General features: G+C 44.4%; 2 protein-coding genes across 24 annotated transcripts in view; one reads left to right on the top strand and one right to left on the bottom strand.

The window, feature by feature from the left end:
- ST3GAL6 (ST3 beta-galactoside alpha-2,3-sialyltransferase 6) overlaps positions 1–21,955 on the top strand; it is a 167,180-nt gene that overhangs the window by 37,110 nt on the left and 108,115 nt on the right. For 17 of the 20 annotated variants that reach the window (XM_050976379.1, XM_050976337.1, XM_050976342.1 and 14 more), the window contains 2 exons: positions 337–489; positions 2,206–6,860. In XM_050976379.1, the coding sequence (XP_050832336.1) occupies positions 337–489; positions 2,206–2,286 (234 nt within the window). In that variant the 3' untranslated portion in view covers positions 2,287–6,860. Of the gene's footprint in view, positions 1–274; positions 490–2,205; positions 6,861–16,720; positions 16,834–17,607; positions 18,887–21,955 lie in introns of those variants that run through there. The other 3 variants (XR_007777905.1, XR_007777904.1, XR_007777913.1) reach the window with 3 other exon arrangements.
- The window catches only part of COL8A1 (collagen type VIII alpha 1 chain), an 84,993-nt gene continuing 72,410 nt past the window's right edge, over positions 9,373–21,955 (bottom strand). For 3 of the 4 annotated variants that reach the window (XM_050976300.1, XM_050976305.1, XM_050976312.1), the window contains 2 exons: positions 13,185–13,500; positions 9,373–11,430 (listed from right to left, as the gene is read on the bottom strand). In XM_050976300.1, the coding sequence (XP_050832257.1) occupies positions 9,524–11,430; positions 13,185–13,497 (2,220 nt within the window). In that variant the 5' untranslated portion in view covers positions 13,498–13,500 and the 3' untranslated portion in view covers positions 9,373–9,523. Of the gene's footprint in view, positions 11,431–13,184; positions 15,886–21,955 lie in introns of those variants that run through there. The other variant, XM_050976317.1, reaches the window with a different exon arrangement.

Raw genomic sequence — 21,955 nt, 5'->3', positions numbered from 1 at the left:
TGAAGCCTGCCCAGTTTTATGAAAGTAGCTGCGCAGAGCAATGGGGAGACTTCCTGATGCCTGTGTGAGGGGAAGGGCTACACTGTGGGCTCAGCCCCCACTAGAAACAAAGGAGTTCCAGAGATGCCTGTGGGGCTGGCATGACAGACACCCTGGTCATGGGAAGCCTGTGGGGGCAGTACCTTATTTCTTTAGACAGGAGGGGATCAACCTCTAAAATGAAACATCTGTAGAAGACCCAGGTTGCCTGATTGCTCTTGTCTCTGTTCTTAAGTTTGCAGTTCCGATCAGGCTGTCAGGTATGTATGTGTGTGTTGTCTTTGTGTTTTGTTGCAGAAACCTAAGCATCCAACAACGGGGCTAATTGCCATTACACTGGCATTTCACATATGCCATGAAGTCCACCTGGCAGGCTTCAAGTATGACTTCAATGACAGAAATAGCTCTTTGCACTACTATGGCAATGAAACCATGTCTCAGATGATGCAGGTAACTAACACTTGTTTGTGCTGAGAGTAATAGAGCTGGTAACTGGGGAAGGCAATTCAATATAGATAGAAGTGTGGTCTGCAGGTCAGAAGGGCCTCCCACCTTCTCCTGGTTCAACTGCTTGTGGGTTAACATTGCTTGAGTATCTTCCTGTCTGCTGTTGTTTCTGAAAAATGTAGAATACTGATCTTTATGTCCCTTGTGCTGTACCATATTCTGCAGTGTCTACATGCGATGTACATTTGTGTTGTGTTTAGCTTTGCTGGTGTTTTCCTTAGGCTGCACAGCTCTTGTCCTAGAGACATCTTTGTTAGCACTGTCAGCACATGAGTGGTGGTGTTTCTTTTGGTGTTGTCTTTTTCCTTGGCACCTACTTGTACTGTATGTCATAGCTGTCAGACTCCTTAAAAGGTAGAAAGAAGAGCAAAGGGGAATGGAAGGAGTTAAGACCTATGAACTTGTATTGGTCTTGCATAGGAAAAGAACTGAATTTTGGAAACAAAGTAGAAAAGAAAAGCAGCTCTTGGAGGAGGGCAGGAAGAGAAGGAACTGCTTCCAGGAGGTGGGGAAGCCACAGTTCATCAGGAAAGGGAGCCACAGGAGCCTGGAAAACATTAGTAATGCCTTTTCTTCCCTGCTGCTTTGCTAAGACCATTCCTCTTTTTTCTTTTATGTCTTGCTCTTGTATTCAGTTGTCTTCATCTCTGTGTTTAAAGCAACCTTGTCTTAGCCCTTCACTGCAGTGTGAAGTTTTCTTTGCCATTTGCTCAGAGCATATGGGTACCATTTTCCTTCTCTTCTGTTTGCTGAAGAGGAAGGGTAGAGACAATGCCCATAGGAGCCTTCCACGTTTTTCTCAGAACTCCTAGATGCCTGCTATTCTGAGATAATTTTCCTCTGACACTGAACTTGTCTTCTTTTGGAGGCTCCTCTCTGCAGGTGCTTTTCTGCAACATATACTAAGTTTGAGTAAGGCTGATCATTAGTTGAATAGACATCTGCAAGTTTCCTAAAGTATTGAAACTTCAAAAAACAAACTATTAAACAAAAATGTTCTTTTAGTTCTTTAGTGGCAATAAATCGCAAATATTACACTACATCTGTATAATCTTTTATGCAGTATACATATTATAATATGTATACTGTGTAAAATATATTATAATTTTAATTTACAGGATTCAGTGTCTTTAAGTAAATTTACTTTCCTTGTGCTGCCCTCCACTAACCGTTGTGGTCTCCTATGTATTGAGAGCCTGGATACAGCACAGAAGATGGGTTGCTTTGGGCTTGCTGAACCTAATTGGCAGGGTGCATCTGAACTACAGGTGCCTGATGTGCTCTTCAAGAAACTTCACTGAGCTTTGAGGATTACTCATTTTCTTACTGCTTGTTTTGTAAACAGCCATTGTTCTGAATAAGCAGGGCAGGATTTAAGAGAATTAATAATGGCAGGATTTCTGTGAGACCACATTTCACCTTTTCTTATCACCAAGGGATCATCCTTTTCAGTTGTGTCCTTATGGAAATATCTAATCTAGTTCTGAGCATCCTGTTTTCTTGGGAAACTGTGCTAAGCCTTTGCTAAGAAGACTTTTCCCCAGATCTTTTCTTAGCATCTTCCAAGTATCCCAGGTAATAGAAAGGAACAGCCAAGTGATGCTGCTAGTTATAATTTGATTTTATAATTAATTCTATTATTCCCTCACATCTCTTTAGAATGAATACCACAACATCACCGCCGAGCAGAAATTTTTGAAGAAGCTTATAGACAAGAACTTTGTGGTCAATTTGACGTGAAAGCTGAATTGGAAAATACAAGGAACAATCACTATTTTCAAGATTTGAAAAATGTTTATTTTTTTGTATGACATTTTTATTTTTTAAGTGCAACAATACTGTTTACTGTTTAAAGGAGCCCAGAAACCTCATCAAGGCAAAAACTTTTAACTGAGGGTAATAGACTGTTGCAGCGTTAACTGAATTTCTGTGAGGCTATTTAATAGTGGGAAAAGCATGAAACTTTCAACTGAAAGTATCAGGGATATATGAAAATGTGACGTACCTCACTTATTTATCAGTGAGAACTCTTCGAAATTATTAATTCTTTGGAATACTTTTTTTTCTGATACTGTCCTCCAAAAGAGTTCCACTGACAAGAGACTGAGATGACCAGTGTTCATTCAGTAGGTGGATGTAAAGTCATGACTATCTGTCTTCTTGTATGAAAATTGCTTTAAAACTATGCATCTAAATTGTTACTGTGTGTTTTGGAGAAGGGGGAACATACAGACTGTACAGGTTTTGTTCTGCCATACTCCTGAGGAGAGGATGTCCACCTTCAGGCGAGCAGCCACAGCTTCTGCACTGAACATCAACTCTGAGCTTCTGTCTGCCTTTGCCAAAGGTGAAGACCCTTTGTCCAAATTGTGGAGATGTTGGTGTTGACAATGCTTGTGTTATACCCATTTCATAGAATAATAATAATCCCTGTGCTGTGCATCCAGTAAATTTAACAGTTGCTGACTAGAGTTAAAAAAGAGGGAATATGAAGACTGAAGAGCTGTCCAAACTACCTGTGTGTCAGCCCCCATACCGCAATAGAAATACCAGCTTGGACAGAGATATTCATGCCTGAGTTTAGAGTCAATGTTTGTTGGAGTCCTAGTTCTCCCGACAGCATCTCATGCATTTTTTATTTAATCCTCAAAAACAGGTGGATTTTTCCAAATGAGGACAATCTCCTTCCTCAGATGTTGTAGTGCATCAGTACAAGCAAGGAATACTCCCATTTTTGGCATTAGAGTGTGGTAGGGAATGTCCAGGATGTATCTCAGCTGAATTACCATTTGGCATCTGTTTACCTCTTCTGTGTTGATATTTAAGTTTGAAGTGTGTGGATGAACTAAATCATTTAGCAGTGGGAACTTGCTCAAGATTTTAGTTGAAACATTTAATGGGATGTTTATATTTCCTGTATTGGTTTGTCTCTGACAAGCCTATGAATAAATGAAGTCTGCTTGGGAACACACTTTACAGCATCAAAGAACAACAATATGCAGTTTCATTGTACTTACTGATTTGATGCCAAGCATTGTAATGAGCTAACCAGCAATTTGGACATAAAAATACTTTTTACTGACACTTGCAGTCAGTAAAAAAATACATAAAAATAGTGACTGACGCTTGCAGTCCCAAGCGTCAATGAACAATGGTATGCAGTTCCAGTTCTCTCACAGGACATCTATATAAAATTTTTATTTTAATTATGGCAGAATTTCTGGAAGATTTTGTGGTTATCTTTATCAATCAAACCTGAAGAAAGCACAAATAAGTCCACTTTTAAAAGTCTTTGAAGTTAGCAGGAATACCGTTGTTGCTTTTCAATAAAATTATATAGAGAGGACATTTAGGAGTGATGCAAACAATGACAATATGAACATAAACCAGGGTATTTGTTATTTTCAGAAGGTGAGGATTGCAAGTGTGCTGAAAACAATTTATTTTACTGCAGCTATGTAGAGGAATGGCCATTTGGGAATTAGGGGGGGAGGGCAGTGTCGCCTGGAGAGGTGCCACAGTTGAAGGGAAGGAGGCTTGTGTTTTCACCCAGTGATTCCTGAACTTTGGTCTGTTTCAAACAAGCTGGACATACCTGAAATAACTTGAGATGTCAGAAAAATCTGTGGCATGGGTTGGGGAAGGATGCAGGTGTGTCCCAGCAATGGACAGGGTGTGCTCTGGTGTCTTGTCTGCTGCATGTTGCTTGGCTGCAGCTGCACTCCAGCTGTGTGCAGGGTGGCACCTGGGGGTGTGGAGGAGAGGGGAGCATGTCCCCAGGTGTTGGAACAGGTGACACTGGTGGTAGAAATGGAGGCAGAAGGGCTCTTAATTTTTTGTATTTCCTTTTTTGGAGAGATTTTTGCTTGAAATTTTCAATACAAACAGGTGGGGTTTAAGAAAATAATAGTGACATTATTGTCTTTGTGTCTCTGCCAGCATTTATTTCTCCTGGTTATTTCAGTTAATTAAAAAGGTTTGTTAGTGATTCTGCAGCCCCAGAACTACAGTGATTTAAACTCCTGATAATAGTAATTCCACTGCAAAAGCTGCTGTGGTGAGGCTTTTTGCAGACATAGCAGTGTTCTCCAAGCTGTTGTTGCAGAGGAGCCCCTGGTAGATCTTAGACTGTGTTGAGAGCCAAGGCCAGCCGAAGTGGGGGGCTGCCCCTTCACCCTCAAAACCTGTGGTTGCTTCCAGAGCTGGGGCCCCCTGCTCTCCCAGTGGCTGTTGCCACAGTCCAGCTGCATCCATGTAATGTCTTGCAGGATGCTGTGCTGGAGGAATGTTTTCCAGGAGAGCTGCTGAATATGTTCCAGACACTGAGGAGAGTTCTTGTGATGGTACAGACTGCATCCCTCTGCTTCTCCCCCTCTGTCTCCAGTTCCAGGAAGTGGGTAGGGAGCTTTGCTTTTGAAGATGTGGTTATTTTCTCTGATTTATTTCATCTCCAGAGATACTCTTCCCACTAATCTAAACTGATTCCTTCTCCAATTTTTCTAGTAGGTTTTCTGTTTTTTTGGGGAAGATGGGATTTGGATTCTAGCTGTAGTAGATCAAACAAAATAATTGGAAAAAAAGAGAATCCTCATGGCAAACAAATGATGTCTCCCAAACTCTTTGTACTTAAAAAAAAATCCCTTTAGTCTTCTTCACTTTTGCCACATCAGCTTTTTGATCTCCCTAAAATATTTTTTAAAAATAATGTTTGGTGTTCTCAATGAATTTAATATGTTCTCTACAAGCATTTGTCAATGTCAGCTGTTTCTTTTCATATTCTAATAAGCCTTCCCATGGTATGGCTGACTTATTTTAAAAATTAAGCAGTATTTCCAGGAATATTTTTCTCCCACTTCTGTGCTCCTCCCAGGGGTGTTGAGTCCTCCACAATTACTGTCTGTGGGTGGCTGGGTAACATTTTGAATGAAACTGTTCTCTCAGGATCAAGCCAAGAGCTGATGCTGCTGATAAACTATGGGGCATTTGTGGTGGTTTTATTTATTTTTTTTTTTGGGGGGGGTTTTTGTTTGGTTGGTTTTTGGGTTTTTTTGATTTTTTTTTTTTGAAAGCCCAGCTTGCAGGCCAGTAGCTTTTCTCCTCTATAATAAGCAGTGAGCCAAGTCATGAATTTTTCTCGCCACAAGATGTTTTGTAGGATCCTGTGTACACCAGCCCTGTTCCAGCACCTGCTTCATGTACAGCATTCATGCTGCTCTGCCTCAGGGACAGGTCTTGCTTTGAACTTCATTCAGGCAGGAACACCCATATGTAGTGTGTTTCTCAGCAATGGTCACAGATTAGTGTCTCTTCTGTCTAGGCACACATTTTCACAGGTTTTTTGCGGTACCAAAGACTTAACTTAGGGCTTTTAGAATAAAACAATAATGTTAACACCAAATATTTAGATAGTTTCTGAGCCTGAGCTGCTATTAAGACTTTTTTTGCTTTTTGCCATTTCTGAAATTGAGATCTGCACTGAAACTTCCCTTTAAAAGCTATCCTGTTTTTTTTTTAATCAAATCAGGAGTGAAACTGCCAGTTTTGAATCCCAGGGTGCTGCCAGCTTTATTTCTGTCTGATAATGATGCAACTGTGTAGGTCTCCAGTGTCTCCCATCATTTTTTCATCTGAAGTCAGATGTTCTCCTCCCTTCTTATTCTGTTCCTGTTCTCTGGCAGATTGCTGAATTTACAGCAAAGGTGCTTCTGCATTTTACCTGCCACCCCTCTCAAAATTCTCCACTGTCAGGTAGTCACAACTCTAAAATACCAAACTATGCGCAGAACAGGCAGGATGACACATGTTGGCTGAAAGCTCTGTTTGGCTCAGACTTTCAGGAGGTTTCTTTGTTGGGAAACTATTATTTCCTCTGCTGTAATAATTAAGGGAAGTCACAGACTATGGCACTAAATACGAGTCTGAGAGTGCCTAAAAGATGTTCATAAACATATTCCAGCTATTTCCAGTGACTATATAGGTGATAATAATACAGAATCACAACTTCGGTGTTTAATTAGCATGTGGTACTTCTTGTTTCCAATGCCATGCTTTCCTTTTTAGCAATGCTCTGGGGGAGAGTATAAATACCTTCACTTTTAAGTGGACTCTGATTTTTAAGAACATACAAAGCTCAGCAAATGTTTTTTGTATTGGGAAATATTTATTTTATTTGCCATTTGTCTTAAGTTTTATATGCCTTTGAAGTGCCACCTGTATTTTGAAGAATTCCTCGAGTTGTTTCAAGTGAAATTTTGAATCTTGATATGGAAGGAGATTATTTTCCTGTAAATAAACTGTTAAAGACAGTGCCCTCAGGCCAGACCTATTTTTGCAGGGCTGGTGCTCTGCGTGTGAGTGTGAATGTGTGGATATGCCCAGGGCTGTTGTTATTAGTGTGTCAAGTAAATGGTGTTATCAGATATGGTTTCAAGTTTTGGAACAAACTTCAGTGCTCTGTAAAGCAAACAGCTGAATGTTTTTGAACCTAGGTGAGCAGAGTTGTACTATGGCTAGAGATTGTACTCCAAGCTGAGTACAACCATAGCTGAGACATGATTTTTGTGGGTAAGATCAAGAGCAGCATCCTTGTGATTTCAATTTTTCATTGTATTTTGAATCTTGTTTGTCTTACTGTGGGCTGGTGGGGGATTGCTAAAATAGGAGATGCAGAATGAAGATGGTGTGTGATAAAAAAATTCAAAAAGTGAAAATGGCTTTAGATAGCACTTTCTATCTAGAGATGCTGAGTGCAGTATTTCACTAATTATTTGTTTTTCCTTTGTGCAGTAAAAATGAGATGCTGAGGGCTTCACAGAGTCCAAGGGAGATTTGGATAACAATATTCTGGCACAGTAGGTATTCAGTGCATTGCTTTCAGTATGGACAGTTCAGGAGTTCACTAGCTTGGATGAAATGCTTGTCTTTGAGGTGAGGTGGGGAAGTCACATCAGGAGAGCCAGCACCTCTCATCCTGGGCAGCCAGTTCTGCCTTTTCAGGCAACACAAGCCCTTAGCAGCAGCCTCTGTGGCCGATTCCCTGGCTGCCTCTCTGCTTTCTTCAGCTGCACTCCCATGTTGGCTCATGCTGAGCAGTGTGTCCCCAGGAGCTGCCTGAGGGGGTCTCTCCCTCTTCGTGTATCCCTCAGACCCTGCTGTGCCTTCCCACCAAATGGGATGTGTTCCCTCTCTGGCTAAGAGCATGTTTTACCGGGAGATGGGAACTAGAGAAAAGGGTGTATCTCTTAATTTTTCTCCCTTATATGAGGCTGTCAGTGGTTTCACAGAGCCCTTGTGGGCTGATAAATGAGTTCAGCAGGATGCATGTTCCTTCTGGTAGTTCTGAATGAAGACAGAATTGGTTTTTGGTTATATTTTTAAAGATATTTAGTAAGATATTTCTTTCAAATCAGTACAAAAATTTTAAATACAAAATTATTTGCTTTTGACATATCTCATGTATTCTAGGAACATACTGAAGTCACCATTGTCTGGTAAACTGTTCGTCCATTCCTGCCACCATTCCATAAAACTTCTGAGAGAAAGCACCACATTATATCACTGGAGTCCTTAGTCAATGTTAGACTCCATTAAACTCTGCATTTAAATAATGGTCATGCCAGTTAAATCCAATCTTAGTTCTGCATGAAAAAATCTAGTTCATTTTTGAATCAAAAGCAGTAGCGGTAGCTAAAGACATTGAAGAAGTGATGAGCACTTAACTCCTTGAACTAGCGCAGCCATGTGTGATGTGCAGCACTGTACAAGGAACCACAGCAAGGTCCACTGCCCTTTGGAAACAGAACACTTTTTGACGTGAGATTAGCACCACTGATGAGCAGACAAAGACTTCGTGCACAGAAGTCGCTGTCCTCAAGTACAGAAAAGTATTGAGGCCTGCAGGTTCTCCTTGACAACTGGTAACATATAAATAAGGATTGGAAATCAGTTTTTAGATAGAACCAAGTTCTTGGATAAATTTGCCTGATCAGTATTGCCAGTAAAGTTATTGGTCAATCTCAAGCAACAAATCTGTTAAGCAAACAAAGCTAATTTCGCTTTGCCTAGTCAGTGAAGAGCAAACTGATCCAGCTTTTGCTGAGTGGCAGAATAGGTTGTTTCTTCTGACAAGCTAAATAGGTTCTTGGTACAAGCACAGAAATCTAAGCAAATTTATGCCACCCTGCAGTATTGCCATGTGTTGGCCAAAATGTCTCAGTGACATGGCACAAGTAAATGGGGGAGATTTACCTCATCTGCTTGAGCTGTGTGAATAGAGGACGGAGACATTTTAAGTGCTGTGGCATTTGGAGGTGAAAACAGTGCCTGCTGGAGGCACTGGTGACATTTTAGGTCCAGTGACTGCTGGAGAGAAGGCTCAGGGGGAATGGTCATGCCATCAGGATTCCTCTTCCATAATAAATAAATTGTTCAGGAAAAAACCCACACGTGCAGGATTTTATCCCAGGGGAAGGGAAATAAAAGTCTCCAGCTAAGGGAACCTTTGCTTGCCAGGTAGACCTGCTATAAAAAATTCAAGAAAACCCCCACCCAGACAAAAAAGCCTCTCAATTTTTTAAATATAATTAGAGACTGCCCTACTCTGCTTTAAGTCACTGTTTTTCATCTCATAAAAACAGTGAGTGAGTGACATACACTGATTTGAACTTTAGTACTGAATTACTGTGAATGAAATTAAGTAAGCATGGCATTGCAGAAATATATAATGTACAGCTAATATGTCCCTCTTGGGTGCAAAACAACTGTTTATGAACCTGATACACGTATTTAGATATGTTCACCACACCTTTTTTTATAACTAGCTGTGCATAATGTTAAACTTTGTATTTATTATTTTTGTTCTTGTACAAGATGGTCCAAAATGGTCATAAAATGCGCCTTTTGTTGTATAAAAGTTAGAAGCAGAGGAGAAAGGTTTTGATTTTTTGTGTGTGTAGCGTGTGTGTGTGTCTGTTTTGTTTCACATGGGATACAATAAATACCCTGAAAAAGATGAATGAACGTACTGCCCGGCATAGAGTCCTGCCGCCTGCTCAGATGGCATCTGAACATAAACCTTGTCTCCGTGCATTAGCTGCACCACGGCACTGCCTGAAGCCTGGTCCAGGAAGCCTTTCTTGTACTCGTCATAGGTGTACATGAGTGGCTCGTTGTTCTTGTACAGCGCCACCCACACGTTGGCGCCTTTACAGTGGACATGGTAGGCGAAATAGTAGACACCGGGGATCTCGCATGTGAAGATCCCTGTCTGGGGGTTGTAGTTCTGCCGGCCGTTGTACAGGAGCTTGTCAAACTTCACAGGCACCCCGACGCGGGGGAAGGGCATGAGAAGCTCTGCTGTGAATGCAGGCATCTCATAGACAATGCCGCCAGCCTTGTCTTTCTTGCCCTTGTAGCTGTAGGGTGGCTTCAAGCCGTCTATCCCTGGTCCTACCTCAGGCAGGTACTGTCCCACAGCTGGTGGAGTGGGCGGGATGATGACTGGGGGACCTGGCGGCCCAGGGGGGCCTGGTGGCCCCTGAAGACCTGGCTGGCCAGGAGGACCGAGCGCCCCAGGCTTTCCTGGGGGTCCTTGCAGCCCCACAGCACCGGGTTTGCCTATCCCAGGGAAGCCAGGGGGGCCGGGCATGCCTGGCTCGCCCTTCGCCCCTGGCAGCCCAGGGGGGCCGATGGGACCGCTGGGACCTGCAATGCCCGGGATGCCCAAGGGGCCCTGAAGCCCCTGCGCTCCAGGGAGCCCGGGCTCACCCTTTGGTCCCACAAGCCCCGGGACACCCGGCAGCCCTGGCAAGCCTTTGTGTCCAGCTTCCCCCTTGGGTCCTGTGGGGCCCGGCAGACCCCGCAGCCCCGGGCCCCCCACTTCCCCAGGAAAGCCTGGCTTTCCTGGAAAACCCTGCAGGCCAGGTTCCCCTTTGGGGCCGACTGGTCCTGGTGGCCCTATGGCACCCCCCTCCCCTTTAGGTCCTGGGAAACCGGCGGCCCCCGGGGGGCCTGTTATGCCTGGCAGTCCTGGCTGGCCGGGCTCCCCTGGTGCCCCTCCCATACCAGGTGGCCCCGCGTGCCCCTTCTCCCCCTTCGGCCCCAGGGGCCCAGGCAGACCACCCACACCTCGCTCCCCTTTGGGCCCAGGGAAGCCCGGCTTCCCAACCCCAGGGAGGCCGGGAGGCCCCGGCAGGCCTGGCAATCCCTGCTCCCCTTTGCCACCCGGGAAGCCAGGCTGGCCGGGCACGCCGTCCTGGCCTGGTTTGCCAATACCAGGTGGGCCGGGAGGGCCTTGGATCCCGGGGGGCCCTGGAGGCCCCTGCAGCCCCAACTCTCCTGGGGGTCCAGGTTTGCCCAGGGGTCCCTGTGGGCCAGGGAAGCCAACCATGCCAGGTTTGCCAACCCCTGGCAGTCCCACGGGGCCGGGGGGACCAGGCAGCCCAGGTGGACCCTTCAGACCTGGCAAACCTGGGATCCCAACCCCCTTTTCCCCTTTTGGCCCTGGGATCCCAGGGATTCCTGGTGGCCCCTTCATCCCAGCCTCACCCTTTGGCCCTGGTTGCCCCTGCAGCCCTGGAGCACCTGCCTTCCCTATGCCAGGAAGCCCATGAGGCCCTGGTGGTCCTTGTGGTCCGGGAATCCCCATGGGCCCAATCTCCCCCTTTGGCCCCATCTCCCCTCTTGGCCCTGGGGGCCCCATGACCCCTGGTTTTCCTGGCATCCCTGGCAAGCCCGGCTTTCCAATTCCTGGGTATCCTTGCGGGCCTGGTTTTCCTTTGGCTCCTGGTACACCATGACCTGGTAATCCTGGTGGCCCTGGTGGCCCTCTTGGTCCAGGCTCACCTGGGGGACCTTGCTCACCCCTCAGACTGCGCATGGGAATTTCTGGGAAGAAAAGAAGAAAGGGGAGAGAGAGAGATAAAAGGTGAATGCAGTCGCATCCTTCAAAAAACAGGCAGTTTTGAATTGAATATTGTTTTAATGATGCCTTTGGTTTTGTGGTAGACAGAGACAGCTAGCGAGTTACTTGCTGATGTTTAGAATTAAGAAGATGTTACTGTTTTTCATACTCCGGACTTCCATGCATGCTTCTGTTACCACCAAGTAATTACTGTGCATCATATGTAAAAGCCATTTGTGCTTTGGTGGTGTTTTCTGCCTATACAGTCTTAAACAGCAAAATCTGCTTTTTGTCCCACATTGCAGTCGATCAATCTACCTTTAAGAGTTTTTGAAGGAAACTCGGCGCTCTTGTGCTGTGGGAGGAATCTTGGCATAAAAGGGCTTTTTCTGGAGGGGTGTAAATAAGCAAGATCAATTAAATAAGACTGTATTAGTAAAAAGTTTATACATAGGATGTGTCTGTATTTTCCCCAGGGCTTTGGTTCCCATTAGAGTATTACTGGAAACCTGCAGCCTTAATCAGTATTGCTCTTTTGTTATAGCCATGTCTAGTTATGGCTCTTCTAAACACTTTGCAAAAGGTTTTTATTGTTGAAACCCACATTTTGTGTATGTCACCACTTATCATTGCAGGTCAGGGTGGGGAAGTTGCTGCTGGGGTTGGTTGCTTTTCAAGCTGCTGCTTTTTGGGTTAATGGAAACTCTGGCTCTAAAATGTGTAAAGAAGTGAGAGATTTGGGGAAGGACAAGAGATGAGGTTTGAGGACAGACCTCTGCTTTATGGGAGGCAGAAACCTTCCCTCTCTGCACATGTTGTGTTTTATGCACATCAAAAATCTTTGCTCGTGAGGTAGGTTGATTTTACTACAGCCAGTGGTGCTTGTTCAGACACTTCAAAAATAGGCCCTGAAATCTTCCATTTCCCTCTGAAGTCAGTGGAGGCTGTGGTTAGCTGGGGCCTCAGTAAGACAAAGTTACCCAATTTGTGTGCAGTTGCACAGATCCTGGTAGTCCTCACAAGGATTTTATGACACTGAGTGTTCCTGGTCACCCTTTGTATTTTGGACTTTTTTTTTTTTCTTAAATACCTTAATACTGTCCAAACTTCTTTACTGAATAGGGAAAGTGATTTTATGTGCAGACCTGTGCATTAATCCTCTGTATTTTCAATGCCTCTGTTACACCCATGAATAACCTACAGAAAGCGGACTCCGGAGTCTGTAGAGCAATTGTATGTTTTTATCTGCAAACCTCAAAATCACAGGGTCTGGACAGTGAGACAAAACGGTGATGTTCACATAAATTTAAACTTTGGGGCTCTTAGTTCATATGTCTGCTTGTTCCAGTGAGAGTGGGAGCAGATCCAGACAGGACTCTGAGCCATCATTTGAAACCCCATCAGAGGGTCTTCTACAAACAGGTGGAACAACAAGGTTTTTCCTAGAGTTGAACAGCACCTGAGCAAACCTGTATGCTGGAGGCTCATTGCAGGTAGGGTTGCTCAGAGGCTGTGCTGCAGCCCAGAGGATGATTGTGGTCTTGTGCTTGTGACCCTGAGCTACCCCACAGCTCCCGTGAACCTGTTTCGTCCACCTGTGTCCAGGTATGAGCCTGGCCAGCCCTTGTGCCCAGCCTGCAGCAGCAGCCTGCTCCAGTGTTCAATTTCCCCATGGCAAACAGTGCTCTGGCACGCTAGATGGGACCGTGCAAGAATGGAGACAGACATGCTGACCTACCTTTCTCTTTCTTGGGACCTATATCCTTGCCGAGCATGGGCATCTGCGGGACTTCCTTCCTGTACTGGGGCAGATGGGGGTACTCCTTCCCGTAGAGCATGCGGGGCACCTCCTTGCCGAGGTGCTGCATTGGGATGCCTTCTTTGCCCAGCGACATGTGAGGTACTTGTTGTCCAAGGGGTTGGTACTGGGGCACTTGAGGTGGCAGCTGCTTGATCCCATAGTAGGCACCACCTTGAGCAGACCTCACCATCTCTAGGTAGACAGTGACAGTCACTGCCAGCAGCTTCATGGGAAAGAGCAGCATGACCATCACCTGTGAAAACCACCACAAAACACACAGTTGAAAGATGTTTTTTCATGTTGTGCATTCCTCATTAGGGCAAGCTGTTCTTATTTTCTGCAGCAAACTGGAACTAAATCTCTGAGAAGTAGCCCTGGTTTGTGTGCTGCCCTGGAGGCAGCAGGCCTATATCTGATTTATTGGAGGGTCTAATCAAGCAGTGCTATTACAGCAAATGCCCTTCTATGTATTTAGTTTTTGCTGCCACAGAGGAGCTCTCTGCGGTTACTCCACACAGGGGCCTGCTCCCAGTTTCTGCCTTCTCACTTGAGCTTTGGGGAGTTCTGCTGCAAGCTCTGGCGCACGGGAAGAGCAGGCAGGGGATGTGGGGATCTCCTAAATGTGTTCTGCCCAAGGAGAACACATTTAGGAGTATTGTCAGTTGCCCTTCTGCTTTCCACAGCAATGAAAGCTCTGTTTCTGAGCTTAAATCTGTGCCTGGGATTGTACCCTGTGGCTGCAGTGTCCAAGGGGTGTCTTTTTCTATCATAGGTCCATGCCAGCTCTCCTCTTAGCTGGGCTGGATCCTCTTGGCCTCCTCCCAGAAAGAGTGGGCTTGGTTAGGCTGCCACCACTCCAGGTAGGATCAGCCAACCCAAGCCTTCCTCTGGGAATGTTCAACTATGTTGTAAATGATAAATCAGTAGCCAAATTTATAAAAAATTGTATAAATTTATTAGACCGACTATCAAAAAAAAATAGAATATTATAAAACCGCCACAGCCAAGACAGCATCAACTCCGGACTTTGATGCTGGGTGAACTTGGGTCAGACCAACGTAGTGTCAGTGTCTCCCCAGAGTGTCACACCAACTGCTCCAGATAGCCAGCTTATATACAGTCTATTCTGCCTGGAGCAGAAATGACTTAAGATTTCTGTAAGTTCCTACATATGTATAACGGGAACTATACAGATACAGTCCCATACAAAAGTCAGTCCATAGGTTTGGATGGCTGTCCAGGCTCCTTGAAATATAGTCCTCTTCTCAGTCGTAGCCAGGATGTCACTGTGTTCGGTGAATGTTCTGGACATTCTTGGGAGATGGTCGATGATCACCCAGGAAGGACTCATTCATTCGTTAATGGTCATGATTGTCTGGGAAATCTTTCGAAAAGAAAGCCCTGCTTCTGGCCATGGGGGTCAGAAGCATGGTTGGACCTTTATAATTTTTATACAGTTCACAAAGCATGAATTATCTATATCATATACTACAGCTATTTTCTGAAGGTCTTCCCCGCTGCAGATCCTGGCCCATTGCAAGGTGGTCCATCCCAGCACCTCTCCAGTCGTGCTAACACAACAGAATGGGGTTGGGCTTTCTTTCTTTTACTTCTTTATTAAAATGTTATCTTGGGACTTCTGGTCCCACCTGTTGTTGGCTTTTCTTTTTACAGTTAAGGGCATTACCATCAGCTGAACAGCAAATTAGGAACCAGGAACTCCCTCAAGTAATGCAAATTAGGGGACACCTTGTGTTAAAAAGAGACTCTTGTGTGTTGAAGTATTTTGGCCCACAGCCAAATCTGGCACGCAAGTCCTGCCCTTTCCAAATACACATGGCAGTTGCCAAGCCTGATGGCTGTTGCCACTGTCCCTTTTTTCTACCATGCAAAAATGCCTTGCACCCCACCTGGGTGCATTTCCAGGTCATTTGTGCTCCAGGGCTTTGCCAAACTACTTGTCAGGACTTGCTCCCAGCAGCTGCTGTGCTCTGGTGTGATGAGGGTAGCCTGAAGAGGCAGCAATGGCCTTGTGTCACCTGCTTATTTTTCTGTCCTTCTCCAGCAGCCTGGCTTGACATAGAGGATAAAAACGTAGCTCAGTAAAAGGGCTCACTCAGCAAAAGGGCTCAGCACTGTGTCCTCATGTCTGGGAAGTATCATTTATGGGGAGAAACTTTTCCCTGTGTGCCCTCCAGGATTTATGTTTTACTCCTGCCTGATGTTTTCCATTCACTTGGTGTTAGCAAAGCACCTGAGGAAACCCTTGCTGCTCTTTTAAAACACTTCCCCTTCATTTTGCTCTATGAGATTTAATCTCTAAATGGAAATCAGTGTATAATTATTACTGACGGTGTAAGTGGAGGCTAGATCAAAATGGTGTAGTTGAAATAAGCAGCAGGTTATTTTCAACAATGATCACCTATAGACATACAAACTATAGGAAAGATGGAAATATGTGTTAACAGCAAACCAAACCTTTCTAAAAAATGAAATGCTACAAATAAACACTAGATGGAGCACGTTGCACAGCTGAGTTTCTACAATCACTTTCCCTCCCAGGAATTCTTGGACTAATCAGCTGCCATGTGGCAAAGAAAGCCAGAGCCAAGATGTACAGGAGTAAGGTAACTAAAGCCCAAACACAGTTGCTCATCCTTGTTCAGCAAAGCATTTCATTTGAAATGCTTTGCTGAACAAGGATGAGCAACTGTTTAAAAGCCACATTAAACTCTCCTCCGGTGAGTTTAATGTGGCTTTTAGTTCACAGTTGGCTTTGCTGCTGTGAGCTAAAGGATTAGGGCCTTGGGATGTGGTATTTCTGATTAAAGCTCACTGGTAAGCTTTGGAGTGAGAGGACAGCCTGTGCATGATCATTGGCTGGGGTGGAGTGACTGAACTAACCCACTGCAGCTTCATCTGGGCACATGGAACCTAAGCAAACTTTTGGGGTTTTTTGGTGGGGGGAATGGGGGAGGCAGGAATATGTCCCCCCTTGTCTTTCTTGGCCTTCCTTTTCCTTTTTGTACAGGAGTAACTTGCAACACCTTTGCCTCCCTGTAACTGAATGCCTACCTAAGTTTGTAGGGGAAAGTCCCAGTTACTGGAAAATTTGCACTACTCTCTGCCTCTCTCTCAAACGAAAAAAACATCTGTATGAAGGGAGAAATTCAGTGAAACCTTTAAAAAATTATACTGGATGATATAGGATGGTTTTGGAAACCTGTTAGTATGAAGGGCAAGGTCGATTTTAAAGAATGAGGTTATTAATTTAGCATCTTGGCTACTTTGTTGTTCCGGTGGCCGGTTTTGGGGGGATTGTTTTTTTAAAAAAGATAACTTCAGTGGAGTAAGTAGAAGGGGGAGTAGGTAAAATTCCTTTGGATGAGATTTTCTTCTTGTTTTTATTACAAAACATGGACTTTGTGTGTGAGTGGGAGGCATTTGAAATAATTGAAAAAACTTTCCTACAGGAGACACCAGCCTGCCTGCAGCTCAGGGTGAACTCGGCCTCCTGCTGCTTGTGCCAGGCTGGCCTGGCCCTGCCAAGCATCACACAATGCACCTGCGCTGGAACAGGCACAAGGTACACGAGATGGTTTTGTGTATGCACATGGAAATTTTGAGGGAGATCAGGCAAGACTTGTAGAGATAGGAAGGCTCCAGAGAGAAAGATGATCTCACCACATCTGTGTTTCCTGTAGTGTTTTTTGACTCATCCATAACCGAGCCAGTGTGGCCTGGAAATGACAGATTGCTTCTCATGTATTGATTTTGGCTTGGGCTGGTGGCTGTGACTAGCTGAGGTGGAAGGTGGGAGTTTATTTGCTGAACAACCTTGGGCTAGATGGGACTTGGCTGACATCTTTGTGGGACGAGGTCAGAGCATCCCCTGTGGCCTCGTGAGCTGTCTGGGGCTTGTAGTCTGCTGCAGGTACTGGAGACACAGCCTGTGTTTGGTACTGTCTGTCCAGCTCATCTCCCCCTGCTCCCAGAGGAAGGAGGGATCAGACAAAATTAGTTTCGATGAGAGATGTGGTAGAGTCATATGTGCTGCTGCTGGATTATTGCTGTCAGATACCATCACTACAGGGAAAGCCTGCTCAAAAGCATGAGAGATGCCAGGGATAGTCCTTCAGAGTTTCTGCTCATTGCCTCGCATCCTACTCAGCTTCTCTAAAAGGTTATTTATGCACTGAGAGAAGTTGAAGGTGTGTTTTTTCTGCCATGCAGTTTGTTTCTGAATGCCTGGGTTCACAGCTCTAGTTTGAAGACCTCACTAGTTTCCTAGTGAAACCCATTCACTATGGGCATCTTTAAATGCCTAAAAGCTACTGAAAATCTTGCTTTTGGTTTTCAGAAGAGGCCTGTAGATCCTGTTGGAAATGTTGGAAAGGTCCTCCAGAGCTTCTGAACAGCAAAATGAGATGCTTTCCTGGTGGTGACAGAAATCAAGGAGAGTGAGAAGGAGAAAAACCTGTTTTGAAGATGCAGCCAAAGTGTAAGACTTCCCACCCCCTTCACCCAAATACCAGCAATTTAGGGATCACCTCCAAATGCATTAATGTAATGCAATCTGACATGCTTTTCAAGGTGACTGTTGGTGGAGCAATAATTTGGCTTTGGATTGGAATTTTCCAGGGTTTTTGTCAGAAAGCAATAGGAATGTGTCTGTGTATTTGTGGCAGATTAATAAGTGCATGAGTACACCTTTAGAGAAGCCAAAGGCTTGGAGAAAGCAAAGTTTTACTGTAACTTTGCATGTTGAAAGGAAGATGGAGGAGAGGAGCCACTAAGCTTTCCCACAATGTGACATGTCATTTTGCACCATTCAGATTAAGCCACAGCAAACATTTTGCTTTACGTAAGGTGGGACAAGACACTTCAGGGTGAAGGAACATTATCCTAAACCACAGTGTTCGGTTGCTTGTGTGTGAAGGCAGCTGGTTGGCTCTGTGGCTGAGAGAGAATCCCTGAAAAGACACATTTTTACAGGCAAAGCTTGAGTGAGAACATTTCTCAATAATCTCTTTGGTAGAGCTGTTCTCCTGAGAAAACTGTAAAGGACCTTCCTCTGGCTATTTGAGTTTGTCAGCAGAAACAGGAGACAAAACAAAATGCACCAGCAGTCATAATTCTTAAATTGGTGTGAAGAAATAATGGCTGTTTTAGCATAATTACGTAAAGAATGTATGGAAAGAGTGATGCCCATCCACTTTGGACTTGAAATCATAGGTGGTCTTGCAAAGAGTGGAAACTAGACCTTGATTTATTGGTTCTTACAGGAAAATCATCACTCTACAACCAAGGTTGGGTTGTCTGAGACCTTCTAAGATACTCACCCAGGGACTACCCCTGTGGGCTTAATTTATGACCCCTTGCTTTTGAATTGCTGTATTTCCCAAACAGGCAGAAGGCATGAGTAGATCTCAGTGACCTGAAATCTTATCCCTGTGGTCCTTTCCACAGAGGCTGCCTAAAGCTGTAGGGACTAGTTCCCCACTGCACGGGGGGGATGGCCTTGCTAGTGCTCTGGTTTCCACATAGAAAATGAGTGCTGCAGAATAAAAATCCTAGTGACTCTGGAGATTTTGTTCACAGAAGAGTGCTACTAAATAAAATTGATGATAAGAAGCTAATTTCTCCAGCATGGTTATGTCTTGAGATCAGAAGTGGTTAGGGTGACTTCTGGGGTGACCTTGAAAACAGATCCTGTTACCAAGTATCTACAATGGTGTATCCAATCCCCCAGGAGCATTATACACCTCACTAAAGTGTCTGTCACACAGAGACATGCAAGAGCAATATAATGTAATGGAAATGGCAAACAGGGTGTTGAGGTGCATAAAGAGCAGCCCCACTGCATTGCAGAGAGCTGGTGGGTGAGGTACACAGCTGCTCTCTGGGGGGTTTCCACTGGCAGGCCCCAGTTCATACCCAGAGGTACATGGCAGCTCAAGAAATGTCACAGAAGGGCTTATAAGAGAGAACTGAACTCCTCACATAGTGATAGCACTTTATTTTTCTATTTTCATTTTTAGTGCTACTTTGGGAACAAGTACCTATCCTGTCCCTGCTTTCTACACTGCAGATCCCTTAAACTGCTGATTGATTTGTGCTTGCAAATGTATGCACCCTCCCCCTCCCCACCCCCCCAGCAAATACATGTCTTTCTTAAGGTCTCCACCACATGAAAAGCATTGGATTAAAGCACTGGGTTTATAAACTGGGGAGGGGTGTGTTGGCATTTGTAAACCAATTCTGTTAGCTAGCTACCTTTTCTGGAAGAATTCTAATCACGAAATTAGAAGAGCAGCTATCTAGGCTTTAGTTTCTATAGCAAACTAAGCTATTCATATCCAATGAATAGCTGTTGTGACTTCAAGGGTGGGGTGTTTTCAGATATGAGAATCAAGCAAATGTTGATTGTTGTTCTCAGCACTGGTGCTGCAAAGTATAACCGACTTGAGCAGTGAATTTCCCAGCACATTCTTGTTCACAGTTTTCAAATACACTGTTTTAAAACTTCATCACAACTTAAATTCATCTCTGGATCATTAACTCTGGATCATTTCCGGATTTCATTAAATTAATCTCTGGATCATTTGGGGACTAACCTGTCAGTCAGTGAGTACTTTCTGAAGAGGTCTGAGGGTACCCTGTACTGTACAGAGACTGAATTTTAGTGGAAACTTGTGTTTTCATGTACAGGAAAAAACAAAACCTTCTGCATGCCAAATAATTTTGTACATGCTCAAGTGCCATTTAATGCGCACATTGCCACATTTCTGTCTTTCTGTGCCAATTAAGTCTTTACGTCATTTGGACAGATGTTTTCCAGTTTGCCAGCAAACTAATTAAACACTAGTGTAGGGGGTTTATTTTTTTGCCAATTCAATAATATTCCACATAAAAGCAGGGAGTGAAGGAACCAAATATACCTTGAGATGGCTTTCCTCTGAAAGCTAACCTGTTTTGTAACCCAAATTAACACTAGCTGCACTGATTTAATCTTATTTTCAGCAGTGAAGAGCAGGAGGACAGTACAGGGAAGCACAGCCCCTGGGCAAGGACACAGCCATGCTACTGGCACAGGGTGGTTGATCTATGTTCCAGCATGTTTGGGGTCCTGCACCATTTTGCTTGTAACAGTACCTAAAGCTTCACTGAAGGCAATACCTGTTTCTTCAGTAGGTGAAAAATTTACCTTGCTAAAGTGTCTATAAGGGCTTGTGCATTCAGTAGGGAGGAAAGTAGGATTTATGGTAAATGTAATCCTGCCTTTTTGCTTCTTGAGAAACTCTCCCACAGAGATCAGGTTTATTTTTTTTCCCCTCCCTCCTTTTCACTGTCCCCTCCAAGGAAACAAAGTAGTCGCAAGTGTCTGTGTTCAGTTTAGATTACCAAGAAATAGCTATTGTTCAGTATGTTAAAAATAAATTAAATCATATTTCGCTCAAGGTCTAACAACTGTATCTGATTATCATGTGGTATTTACTAAATCTAAGGCAGTCATAACAAGCATTGTCATAATAAACATTTTAAAATGCATGCATGCATAAACCTGCTGCTAATGGGGAATGTTCAACATGTGGCAGATGCTTGTTTCTAGGTTTTTTTAAATTCAAAATGGTGCCTAGAGCTTCTTTCTTAGAGAAGTGCGATAATATCTAAATAAATGGCTTCATCTTAAAAACCAGTGGTCATCCATAAGCTGTCTTTGGCTTCACTGGTAATGATACGATCTTTTCTTGCAATGCCTGGGGAGGTCTCTGTTTATCCATTTATAAATGCATTTCCAAAAATAAAGCACCTGCCTCTGCTCCAGTTTATCCGCAAACACATTCATGTGTGTGCTCTCTCTGGATGATCACCCAGCCTTCTGTATGAAAATGGCACCCTTGGGCTTCCCCAGTTTCTTACTTTCAAACAGAGTGTATCTGCATGTGGGCCTGTATCTGTTGCTTGTGTGCAGGTATTTATGTGTGCCTGTGTATGAAAACACACCCTGCCAATGAAAGCAGCTACAATGAGAAGGACATTTTTAGCCCATGCAGACATATTTATCTTGCCTCTAGTCTTCCTCCTCATGCCCAGTGGGCTGTATGCCTTCTTGGGCTATGTGGGCTCAGGTAGGCATCTCCTCATCTCTCTGCAAATCTGGGCATGATAAGTTACACATCATCACAACCCCAACTCCCATGCACAGGCCTCTGCTGGTTCAGCACAAACACGAAGCTCACAATCTATGATGATGTTAAGATGCTTGGCACTGGTAAGTGATTTCCAGGCGGGTTCATCTCTTGCGTGATTTTGAGGGTCTGGTCCAGATGCTGTTTGCTGGAAAATGCCTGAAAGCTACTTTGAGTCATATGGCAGAAAGCTGTGACAAGGATCAGAAAGTTGGGCACCATGGGCAGGGTGACCATAGTCCCCAGGGATGCAGCTCTCTTTCTTGGTGGCATGTATTTGTTTGCACAGATTGGTGCCCGACCTCAGGCTGGGGAGGAAGGTCCAACATGGGGGAATGTTTGCAGAAAGGCATGCGACTTTAATTATAGGATTAGAATTAATTATAGGTAGGATTTAGCAAATACCTGCCTTTGAATATGTTTTCCTGTTCTCTGCCATACGGCATGCACTCAAATCCTCTGCCTAATGCTGTCTTCTGGGCAATTTGCCTGAAGTCTTTGTGGCAGGCAGATTTG

The sequence above is a fragment of the Serinus canaria genome, chromosome 1 (assembly GCF_022539315.1).
Source record: "Serinus canaria isolate serCan28SL12 chromosome 1, serCan2020, whole genome shotgun sequence".
In the NCBI taxonomy this organism is placed as follows: domain Eukaryota; kingdom Metazoa; phylum Chordata; class Aves; order Passeriformes; family Fringillidae; genus Serinus; species Serinus canaria.
This window is presented reverse-complemented; position numbering and strand designations above follow the sequence as displayed.